General features: G+C 40.8%; 2 protein-coding genes across 2 annotated transcripts; both read right to left on the bottom strand.

Moving 5' to 3' along the window:
• Window positions 1-2026: 2026 nt before the first annotated feature.
• On the bottom strand, window positions 2027-5169 carry cnmd (chondromodulin). The gene is made up of 7 exons (XM_005723653.1): window positions 5158-5169; window positions 4639-4782; window positions 3934-4074; window positions 3703-3816; window positions 3416-3569; window positions 2814-3004; window positions 2027-2254 (listed from the first exon to the last, which is right to left on the bottom strand). Exons 1-7 carry the CDS (start codon window positions 5167-5169, stop codon window positions 2027-2029), a joined length of 984 nt encoding a protein of 327 aa, XP_005723710.1.
• A 1683-nt stretch (window positions 5170-6852) lies between these two features.
• Window positions 6853-10537, bottom strand: LOC102207102 (protocadherin 8). Its single transcript, XM_005723563.1, has 3 exons — window positions 7950-10537; window positions 7643-7841; window positions 6853-7346 (listed from the first exon to the last, which is right to left on the bottom strand). Exons 1-3 carry the CDS (start codon window positions 10413-10415, stop codon window positions 7033-7035), a joined length of 2979 nt encoding a protein of 992 aa, XP_005723620.1. The 5' UTR covers window positions 10416-10537; the 3' UTR covers window positions 6853-7032.
• Between the last annotated feature and the right edge of the window lie 1988 nt (window positions 10538-12525).

The following is a 12525-nucleotide window of genomic DNA, read 5'->3' as shown; positions in this document are numbered from 1 at the left end:
TTTAAGTGTATCTGTAGACGTGGGAGAGGGATTAATATTATATTGCCTACGGAAGCACAGAGGCCGTCTTATCAGCACTGCAGATGTGATAAGCACCTCTACCCCCATGAAAACCAAAAAGAAGGAAAAAAAATCTCCAAGCAAAAAGACAAGCATCTCTTTGTGTTGTTTCCGCACACCGCTTCGGAGTTTCAATGCAGCTTTAGTGGCAGATATGGTGTAATTTCACATCTGTTGTAATTTGATGTGCCTGGATCAACCTCTGTGAAATCGTCTTGATCACAACATGGCTCCTCTCAATTATTTAGAAAGTGGGCATATGGCTTTAGAGATACTAATCTCATTTCTTTTGATTTTTGAGGTATTCGGAATAGGATACTACACCACAAGTCCCAGAAAGAGGTACTAAAAAAACAGTTTCTGTGATCATGTTTTCTGGAAGCTTTGCATTCAGCCTCTTTTCATAGAAAAAAAATATTTAATATAGAAAAAATGTCACTTTTATGGAAACATTTTCCATCATTGCCATGACACTCATCTCACATTAGTTCACATCAATGCAGATGTCAGTGTGCACAAATTGTATTGCCCTCAAACTGATTCTGAGCTGTGAATGGAAGTTATGGCAACCATTGCTGTCACTTCAGTTTTATCAGGAAAACATGCAGTGGAACCATGGTAACAACATGTGACACAAAAAGCATCTACATCAAAGCCAGCATATACTGTAATTAGAATTTATTGAAGCCTGTCAGAAAAGGTACATGATCTGCTGAGCCTTTGGATTCAGTCCAGTGCCTTCCATTAAACACAGTACAGTGCATTAAGCCTGGCCATGACACGATACAAAAATGAATGCACTCATTTCTGAATCCGCATCTGCAAATAAGAACATTACATGTATGCATTTCCGAATAATTGTATCTAAAAAAAAATGTAGCATTCCTATCAAGATGAAAAACTTGTCATGTATAGTATATGATCATTGGCCACTTAGGTACATGCATTCAGCTGCTTTGTGCTAAAGAAAATTTCTAATCAGCCAATAGTATGGCAACAATGGTCAAGATGGCCTGATGAAGTTTAAACTGAGCAGTGACTTTGAATGTGGTATGGTTGCTGGTTACAGGTTGGCTGGAACTGTTGATCTACTGGGAATTTCCTACACAATCATCTTTAGGATTTACAGAGAAGGGATTTTTTTTTTAAAGTGAAAATGTCCAGTGAGCATCAATTCTCTGGGTGAAAATGCACAATCTGAGTCTCTGTTTCTGCTGATACATTCGGATCATAGGGTCAGGTGTAAGCACACATGAAAGCATGGATCTATATTGCCTTGAATCAATGGTTCAGGCTGTTGCTGCTGGTGATGTAATGGTGTGGGGGATGTTTTTTTCACACACTTTGGGCCCTGTAGTATCAAATGAGCTTAACTGATCAATTAAAGACCAGAGCCTACCTGGTCTTTAAATGCCAATCTCTTTATCTTTATCTTTCTTTATCTTTTGATGGCTGCTTCCAATAGTATAACACCCAATGTCGCAAGGTTAAAATCATCTCAAGATATGTTTTCTTTTTTTTTTTTAACTGAACAGTACGTTTACTCAAATGGTCTCCACAGTTACCAAATCTCAATGCAATAGAGCAACTTTGGGATGTGGTGTAACAGAAGGGATCACGGCTGTGCAGCCAACAAATCTGCACAAACTGTATGATGTTGTCATGTCAATATGACCAAAAATATTTTAGGAATCTATGCCATGAAGAATTAAGGCACCTCTGAGGGCAAAAGAAGGGTCAACCATGTACTAGTAAGGTGTACCTAATAAAGTGGCTGGTGATGGTATATATGCTACAATAAAAATGGTCACATTTAAACACTTTGCATATCACGCTAGCAGGCATAGCTTTCTGGTAGATGCTTATAAAAAGAGAAATCTGATATTTGTGTGCAGATCTGAAAAAGAAGCTGAGCTGCAAAGCACACATGTGCACACACATTTGCTCACATATGTTGTGTGTTCTTTTACACAACTCCAAAAATGCGTGCCACCCACCAGCGACAAGGCATGATGACTCGACAAGCTACCTGGCACCCTCTGTAGTTGTAAGGCCAAGGCCAGTAGCCCCGCAGAGGCTCACACACTTTCTGGCAGTGAGTGTAGCTGCGTTGGCATTCGGAGCAGCAGATCCCCTGGTGGTCTAACATGGTGTCAAAGGTCAGGGCGCTTTCCTCTCCGGCCCCTCTGCTGCGCTGCATTTAAAGGAACCAATGTTGATTTTTAATAGCAATCGTGTTTAAGAAAAAGAAAAAAAAAAAGAATATCTTTTTTTAATATTCATTTGCAATTCAAATGTTTTGAAGAACTTCTCATCCTCTCAAATATGTGACTGCAGTTCTTGAAGGCAGCATGAATTTTTATAACCGGTGGGAGTTTTCACTTCAGTTCATAAGTTCATCAAGTTGGAACGGCAGATATTACCCAAGTGACCTGTAATTACAGCTGCCAGTATGACACCTTAACAACAGCAGCAGTAAGTATGTACCTCCTACAGCCAGCAGAAATACAGGAACCACTTAAACACATTTCCACGCCGTGAACTTCTATCAGTGTGAAAATACATTTAACAAGGCTGCCATCTTAAGAGTCCTGATGTAGTCCTCTATTAAAGTGTTGACAAAACAGAGTGACGTAAATTCATAATGAGCCTTAAAGGGTTGCTTCAAGGCTCTATATAAGCTTCTTGATCAAAAATTCACCAACTCTTGAGACTTGTTTACCATAAACAGCACTGTGGATGAAGAGACTCACTTGATAGGGGTTTTCGGGGTTGTCTGCTGACCCCACAGCTGACTGCGCCCCCTCCTCCTCTTCTTCCACAACTCTGGAGGTGTCATTCTCTGCGTGACTCACCAGGTCCCCCTCCTCGGCAGCTGCCTCAACCTCCTCCATGTTAAACTGCCGCTTGGCTCGATGCGTGTCTCTCTTTTTCCTCTCCCCATCTGTTAGAGCAGTCACAAGAGGCAAGAGTATTGGGTCAACATACACAGGAAGCCATACATGTCCTCAGAGCTCAATCCTACATAGCTGGAGCTGTCTCAGATGTCTTGAATAATTAAATTAGCAGCAGTGATATCAAGCAGTCTTGCATATTTCAAGATCATTCTTTTTTAATACAAGACTCTGCGAGTCTTTTTTTGGTGTTGGGCTCTGAATGTGGTGTATGTTCAAGATGTTCGAGTGCTTTTCCAACTTCTAAGACAAGACTGTAAATTTTACAAGTGTGTCAGCAGATAAGCAGGGCAAACATAACTATGGTTTTAATAAGCAATGAGCAACATGCAGATTGATCGAAGGCCAGTCTTCCTAGATTATGATGCTGTGTACAGCAACTAAACAGAACAGAAGGAAACCTTTTAGATATGTCGGTCTGAGCCAGTAAATGGGAAGCTCCCCACAAAGATCCAGAATTTTCTTGCTCAGAAACCTGGTGTCCTTCAGCGGCTGCTCTGCTGCAACCCAAATAAGGAACTCCTCATCAAAGCTCACTGGCATTAATTCATCTGTCTGACAGAGGGCGAAAAAAAGACAGACAATGTCCTTGAATTACTTAGAAGGAAAAAGAAATTTAAGCTGTAATCTCTCTCCTTTTTTCTTCTTTTCAATTTACAACGGTCTGTATCAAGTAGTTTGCACGTACCAGGTCAAACATCGCCATCTCTTTGTCGTGAGCTCCCATGGGAGGAAGTTTGGCTTTGATTTGGGATTTTATATAGCACTTGTCTCCTCCAAAGAAGCGGATTCCAGTCACTCCCTGCACCAAATCACAGAGATGCCATGTTTACACTCAAGGCTTTGCGACTTTGCTAAGCACACAGAAGGTCTCAGCTGAGCTACCTTGGGAAGCGAGAACAAGGACAAACTTACTCACAATTTGAAAGTCATGAATTTCCACAGCTTCCTCAGCTCCACTCCCGGTTTTAAATCTCTCAAGATTGTTGTCAGAATCAATTTCCATGGAGCCCTCCCTCACCTCCCCGTTGATGTTCATACTGTAATGAACATTATAAACCTGGCAGCATTCAAAGTGGGATGTTAAAATGACTGATTAGTCGAGTTATGTAAATGACACAGTAGCGAACACGAGAGAAGAGAGATAGAAAACAAGCTTCACGTTGCTTGTGTTATTCCCCAGCACAGTCATCAGTCACAAAATCCTCTGTAGTTTTACCACACTGAGAATTTGAGTAAAGCACCACAGGAGATGCTGTTACAGACCTTGATGGGGATGTTTGCCCTACAGGTGAGCTCATTAGTACACAAATAAACATTACACTATTTCTTATAAGATGGAAATGAATTCCAGGATCAATTTATGTAGTTTCTATGTGTTGCAAACAAAATTAAAGATGCATTTTTACAGTCCGAATTGTGATGGTTGTTGACGGCGCTTCCAAGAGATTAATATACATATCACAGAGCTGAAAACAACCATGCCCATTTAAATTTCCATCATTAAAGGATTCTGAAAAGTACTCGCGGCGTGCTCCTCACCAAAAGCATCCCTGTCACATTCACTCACAGATATTTGTTATTGAAGGGGCAATGCAATAACTACCTTTTTTTCAACGCTTACATTTTTATCGCTCCCCTTCTGCAGATAGAGAGTAGCCACGGATGCACACAACATTAAAACTGCACCAACAATGACAACCACGGCTCCAAATCTCAGGGGACGGCTGAGTGTAGCAGAGGTTGGTGTGCTGCAGGTGCTTTGTCCCTGAAAGTTCAGAGTAAGCAAAGTAAGAAGTGACACACACACTGAGCCAGGACAAGAGAAACATCCCTGGAAAGCTTTAGGTTTTCCTGAGTCGACAGCTTTATTAACATGTCACAGATGTCAGTTCTATTTCTAATGAAAAGCTAATAAGGTTTCCTTACCGGAGGCCTGCAGTGCTCAAAACACCAAGATCCACAAGTTGTATTTTGCACTTTTTCCATAATCTCTCTTATTGTGTCTTGTATGAACCGTTCTCTGCTTGCTTCTCCTCCGAGAATAGGTTTGTCCACCAGAAGAGTTTTTTCTAGCCCTTAGGTGTGAATGACGTAGAGTTCATTTACTTCACTTGAGCAAAATTCTTCATCTGAATGTTACCTGTATTTCCATATTGCTCAAAGCAAGGTGGCCACCCTGTGGTATCAAGCTAAAACAAGGCTTAAGCAGCTCTGAGTTCACGACAGACGGACTGGTGCCGTGTTTTATGGACAGGGATGCAATTGTTGGTCAAAGGGATGTTATGTGACCTTTGAGTCAGTGATTGTTTGGAAAAGAAAATATAACCTGTCACGACAGCTACAGATGAGGGACAGATTAAAGGAGGGAAAAATGCCTTAAAGTCACTCAGTCGGGTGTTGGTACACTGTGTGACACCACAGTTGCATCAGAATTCCTTTGTGTGCTCATTTGAGTTGAAATCTGGTGATTACACTGGCCATAACAAGAACACATTGATGATTTATTGCTTCCTAAATAGCAGAATTATTTTTAGATGCTGTGAATATATTATAATCATCAAACGATTCACTGACATATTGCCATTTTGGAAGAGACCACCCAGGATGGAAATGATGAAATTTATATCCGAACAATGTCTTAGCTTTAATTTCTCCCCTTTTCTCACCGTTCTGTGTTCTTGAATGTGTTTGCTGCCGATTTTCTGCATTTGCTTGGCTGTTAGAGATTCCAGATTAAAGTAATGCACTATAATTCTAGTAAAACTTGGATAGAGAAGCTTTCATGCTCTTTGTAAGTCTTTATATTACGAGATGATACAAGAGCACACAGACTGGAAGTAATGTACACATTCATGCACGCACACACATAGACAGAACCTTTGCTGAATTATGAATTGTTTCATCTGACTAGAGGAGAAAGGACATTTTGCGGTGATGTAGTCTTTATCACAGCTTAAAGAAAATTGCATGAAAAGAGATTTAAATGTAAAGTGCTGCTGTTTCTTAGAAAAAGATAAAATCACAGTTTTAAAACCACATAAGCTGAGGGGCAATCACAAAAGGTGAGGGGAATCTTTGACCATTAAAATAATGCGCTCACGGAATAGAAAAAATACTCTTATTACTTTAGAAACAATGATAAATCACTGTGTTCTTTACAATAGTTGACAATATCTACACAAAAACAAATATTGTTTGTTATATAACACTTTCATTTTTAAAAAAAAAAACAACCTGAATAATGGGGGTGTTGCTTTTTTAATTCCCCGAGTGACTGTAAGTACATTTGACTGGCAATGCATTATTTGCATGCAAATTGAGGCAGCACAGTAAGTATATTGTGTACAATGACAAGACAGTGACATTGGCTTGTGCTTGTCATCAATTTTGCTGTGATGGTTGGAGAACCTCATTTTATTTATTGCAGCCTATAAGCCTTTAAGGGAAATTAAATGCATTCAGTTGGCTAATTGAGGTTATTCTGTATGCTTTGTGAATAGGACAAAAGGTTGTACTCTGCCTGTAAGATTACAGCTAGGCCCTACAAGCCCAGGATTTTTTTTAATAGTACTGAACAAAAAAACAAAACAAAAAACAACTTCTCTTTATTAAATTGAAACTGTTTATTTGTGCAACAATGTGATAAAATCTACCACAAACATGGTAATCTTTCACGTTGATTGTTTTCCACAGCAGAAAGGCCCTTCTCAGCCTAAATGTCCACAGGTCATGCCCCTTAAATATTAACACATGCTTTTAAAAATTCATAATAAAATTCCTTTTTACATTGAATCATTATGAAAAATATATTATTAATAATGTAAAAAATCTTGCATATTACACATGATACAATGAACAGTCTTATATGAGTCAAAAGACACATGACTTACTACAAAACACTGCAACAATCCAACATAGAGTCTATTAAGATTAAGAAGTATTATACAGTATAGAGACAGCACAGAGGAAAAAAAAATCTCCCTTAGTGACTGTTTGATCTGTCATTTAAGCTTTCTTAAGTTTTTGTATACTCTGGGATGGAAATTTCGTCTGTTTCCTGTATTCTCGCTGGTGTCGGTGGACCAACGAGAATGTAATCAAATTCCTGGTGTTGAACTTTTTCATACACACTCTGAAGACCGCTGGTTTTGGGCATGTGAGGTGGGTAGTAGTTTTCCCTTCTGGTGTCCCTGGGAAGTGAAGCTGTCTTGGAAAATGTTGACAGATGGGGACCGCAGGCCAGGCTCGTGTTTGGTCTTGTAGCTGAAGGGCTCCAGCATCGGTCCGAGTGCCCCAGCACTTTGCACTCATTCGTACATGCCCAGAGACCTGTGAAAAACAGTGGTGCTGTCAGGATGTGATATGAATACAGTTGCTGGCTCACTTGGTTGAGTGTGTTTAATAAATGAAAGATCTCAGCTCAAGTCCAAATGATTCGTCACAATGCATCCAGTGTACAGTTAAATCAGTCAAAATGTTACCAGTGCAGTGGTAGAGAGGTTATGTTTTTATTATATCCACTTATAAACCACATAATCTCCTTTTTTTTTTCTTTTTACCTCAAGAAACTGCTCTCATATGCTGTTATTTGACTTATTTTCTCTCTAGATATATGTTTCACTTACTGTTCGTTGGGGGTGACTCTTTTTTGTGCACATCTCCACTTATATCAGAATCGCTGTCATTGAAGTCACTGTCTCCTTTTCCACTGTCCTTGCCGCTGATGTGTGGATCTCTTGCTGAGATTGTTGTGAATGAATTGCCCTTCCATATTGTTATCGGCCTGACAGTTTCTTTCCCATATCCTGGTAGTGTAGAATATCCCTGCAGAGATTTAAACACATTCATGGAGATTTTGAGTCTAAATACAAAGAAAACAAAAGAAAACAAAACAAAAAAACCCAAATTAGATTACCTTTTAAATGGACATACCTTTAATTTACCCTCCATAACCCTGTTGTTTGAATCAAACATCCCTGCTGTCTGTCTGCCATCCTCGCAGCCTGTCTCCATTGTGTTGCTGCTGGCCAATGGAGGATTCTCTGGAAATGGATGGGCATCAAACACTTTGCCTTTGTGGTTTTGATTTAATGAATCAATGTGTCCACTTTCAACTTTCTCCACATTTGGAATTTCTTCTTTATCATCACTTCCCCCATCCCCTGTCTCCTTTTTCCGGCGGCTGCAAATGGTTGTGATGAGAATGATAGCCACCAGGAGAACAGAGCAACTGCCTGCCAGGACAATGATTATGGCTACGGACATGTCCCATTCAAAGGGTTCCTCATTGCCATTTTGAGCTGAGGAAGGTAAACTTGGTAGAGCACCTTCTACGAAACTGAAATGTATTGTAGCTGTGGAGGTAAGTGCGGGGGATCCATTGTCAGCGACTGACACTGTGACTTTGACATTGTCTGCGATATCATACGTCAGCTGTCGACTCACATGCACCTTGCCTGTGTCTTTGTTGATAGAGAAACCCAGGTGTCCCCCCTCGGTGATTTTATAGGACAGCTGTGCATTTATGCCTTCATCAGCATCTGTTGCCTTTATCTGGGTTACCACATAACCTGCAGGTGCATCTTTAGGCAGGAAAACTTCAGCAGATCCTTTGTAAAGGGGGGGTTCTATGATAGAAGGCTGGTTGTCATTCTGATCAATTATTTTTAATCTGATGACAGCTCTGCTCTGAAGCTGTGGTGACCCCCCATCACTTGCTTGAATGTGTACATCTAGCTGTTTCATAACTTCGTAATTAAAGCTTCTGAGTGCATATATAGAGCCAGACACTGAGTTAAGAGACACAAATGTGTTCACTGGGGATCCCATGATAACGCTCTCCACAAGCCTGTAAGTAATTTTCCCATTGTTGCCCAGATCCGCGTCGGTGGCCTCAACTGTGGTGATGTAAGCACCCGGAGCGTTGTTTTCTACCACTGAAACTTCATAGACAGCTTTAGCGAAGTGAGGGGCGTTGTCATTCTCGTCCGTGAGTCTTATGGTGTACTGAGTGATTTTTCTCAGTGGGGGTGACCCGAAATCCTCAGCCATGACTGTCAAGTTATACTCACTAATCCGCTCTCTGTCTAGGGCTGCTGCTGTAACTATCATGTAGCTGTCCTCGTACGCCTGTCGGAGTTTGAAATGGTCGTGGCCGTATAACGTGCAGTAGACTTGGCTGTTAACTCCAGAGTCTCTGTCCATGGTGCTGATGAGCGCCACCAGACTGTCCTTGTCTGCCGCCTCGCTGATGTGTGCAATGCCAGTTGTAATGGAGGTCATAGGGGTGATGCTGATTTCTGGGGCATTGTCATTAACGTCGGTGACGTGAATTATGATTTTGCACACGGAGGGGGTGGGGTTGGGTCCCAGATCAGTCGCCTGCACGTCTAGCTCATAGGTGCTTTTGTCCTCAAAATCCACGGGGCCCCTGAGAGTGAGGCGACCTGATTTGTTATCCACTTGGAAAAGTTGTCGGATCTCATGAGAAACCTGTTTTCCGAACCCGTAAACGACCTCTCCGTTTAAGCCCTCATCAGCATCAACTGCGTTTAAGTCCAGTATAACAGTGCCGACAGGCGCGTCCTCTGGCAAACTGACTGAGAAACTATTTTGGTCGAAAACTGGACTGTTGTCATTAAAGTCGGTCACTTTTATAGTTATCTTTGTTGACCCCGATCGGTACGGATTTCCTCCGTCTGTGGCGACCAGCTCTACAGTGTATGATGATTGAGTCTCCCTGTCTAGCTCTTTCATTAGTACCAATTCCGCATATTTAACCCCATCCGCTCTCAGGAGCACATCAATGGTAAAATGACTGTTTACGGAAATTTGATAGCTTTGGATGTAGTTTGACCCGACATCAGCGTCCACAGCCGGGTCTAAAGGGATGCGGGACCCAACAGCTGCATTCTCTGAGATTTCCACTATAGACTCCTTGCTTGGAAACTCCGGAGAGTTGTCATTGATGTCCTTTATTTCCACCTCAACGTGAATCAATTTGTAGCGATCTTTTGAGAAATTAACCACGTCAAAAGTAATCAGACACTGTAGAGAATGTCTGCAGATTCTCTCCCTGTCAACTCGTTCTCCGACAGTGAGTTCCCCGTCGCTTTCTCTCACCCTGATGAATGAATCGTTGAATTGTTTCATCATCCTGAAATTGCTCTTGGAGGAATGAGACAGACTCAAGGACATGTCCTTGGCAAGGTTTCCGATGACCGTACCTGGTGCGTTCTCCTCATTGGTCTGATATCTGATAGTATTTCCCTCGGACCGAACCCACGAGGCAAATAAAAATTGATGGATTGAGAATATTAAAATCCACCGGTGCCAATAAGTTTTAAATTTGCCCCCTATCATCTTCGTAGTTATCTTCCTCTCGGTAAGCAGCCTCATTGTGTGCAGGAGAGAGCAGTTCACCTCTGGAGCGAGCTCTCCATACAGCTCCCGCTTTTATGAACTGAAGTGTGCTGAAAGTGAAAGTTGCTTGCTCCTTGCGCGCAGCCAGTCAGATACGCTTGTTGCCTCGCCTTCAACAGCTCAAAATTCTGCAGTGGCGGGGTTTATACAGCTGCTGATGCTAATGAGACGAAGTGTGACCAATCCCTCGCTTTAGAATTAAAAATACCCCCTTATGAAAAAGGAGAAAAAAAAAGAAGCTCTGAGCCTTTTCTTTTTTTCTTCTTCAGAGTGCACACTGAAGGAAGTTGCAAAACAGAAATAAGGGCAGAGAGATATGGCAGTCCTTGAAGATAGTTCCTGTAGTGTTTATCGTCTTATTACAGCCATTACCGAGTGATGGTTTTATTCAGCGAAAGCCTATTTCTTTTTCTTTTGATGTCTAGTGTATTTCTGTTGAGCGTGCCTGTGCGCGAGCAGATATGTGCAAGTGTGCGCGCTCTTACACAAATGTCTGCATACACTCACAAGACCAGCTCAATTGTTTTTGGTGAACTGAGCAAGGTTTTTCTTCGGGGCTCAGTTAACACGAGAACAGTTTAATTATCTAGAAACAAATCCGCATTAAATTGTCTACGTCTCCCCTCTGAGTAAAGGGTGGCGCTATATTGATCTCTTGGTGTGGCAGGAGCTGAAATATCTTTTTCTTATATCTTACTTGTATAAGGGAAAATAAGAAAAAGAGGAATATACAACCGCCTGCACCCCTCAAATGTGTCAAATCAATCAATAAAAAGATACAAGTATACCTTTTAGGGGTCTTTAGTCTTCTTTCTGTTGCTTCAGAAAGACATCTTAGCAAAAAAAAACCCAAACAAAAGTATTTTAAATTGTATCTACAGGCACTTTGTTGCTAGCAGAAAAAACACATCATTTGTTCCAATTTCTTTAATTGGATCTACAAAAATGCCAAAGATAGCACCGTTTGACAGGGATAAAATTTTATTTTTGCACCAACAAGGTGACTCCCAAGGATCTGCTAGGTCAAAACGCGGCATATCTTGGGCATATATCAACATGGTGTGCACTGTGTATTAAAAAAAACAGAGGAAACTGGACAAATGGAAAATAAAAGCATATCTGCATCGCATCTAAAAATATCTACAGAGATGAGCAATATCTAAAGTCATGTCCTTAAAAAACCTGACATACCGGTAATACTCGAGAGATGCATCTGCCCCTTTAGTTGATCCATCTATTGTTCCCTGAAAGCTCATCAGAAATGTTCTCAGTGGAAAGGCAGCTGTCAACAAGCCATTTTAAAGCAATGGAACCAGAGAGAAAATCTTTAGATATGCCAAATTATACAATAACTGGGCTGAAAATCAGTGTTAACAAGTTTTATTGAGTGATGGATTCAAGTTTGAAAGTCTTGGTTTGAAACATCATCAATATGTACAGAGGAGGTCAGAAAAGAGATACAATAATGAGTTTCTACTGCTATCTGTAAAACATAGTGGAGGCTCTGTCGTGGCTCGGAGTTGAATTTTTGCCAGTGCTTTCAGGGATTTGTCGGAACTGAACATTACAGTAATCCCACACAATATTAGAAGCAATAATGCCAAACATAACTGTTAAGTTGTTTGGTATGGAAACACTGTTTAGTTATACAGACCTATTTTTACTTTACACTATGCTAAAAGCAGCAACGGCCCAGATGAGCATCTATTCTGCATCTAGTTAGCTAGCTATTATCATTTATTTTTGTGATTAGTGAGATTATATAAAATATTAAAACTTAAGTAAGTGCTGAACAACAAAGCATAATGTTAATACTTCTGATGTCTGCATCTATAATTCATTGAAAAAATAATTTTGGAGGGAATATTTATTTTGCTATTTGTCTCCCCTGCAGGCAGGCAGCAGCTACATTCAGGTACTTGCGTCACATTACCTCTGCAGACGTTCCTTAAAATGGCAACTAAAGCATTTCAGCCTCATGTGCTTCCAGTTGGACGCTTTTAGAAGAGTGGCTGTCATTTTCAGCTGGTACACAACATTTTAGTGGACATAACCACAAAGTCATAAACAAAGCAGAGAAAACAAT

The sequence above is a fragment of the Pundamilia nyererei genome, unplaced genomic scaffold (assembly GCF_000239375.1).
Source record: "Pundamilia nyererei isolate P.nyererei 1_Seehausen unplaced genomic scaffold, PunNye1.0 scaffold00009, whole genome shotgun sequence".
NCBI lineage: Eukaryota > Metazoa > Chordata > Actinopteri > Cichliformes > Cichlidae > Pundamilia > Pundamilia nyererei.
Note: the sequence above shows the minus strand (reverse complement) of the source record. Positions and strands in the feature narration are given on the sequence as shown.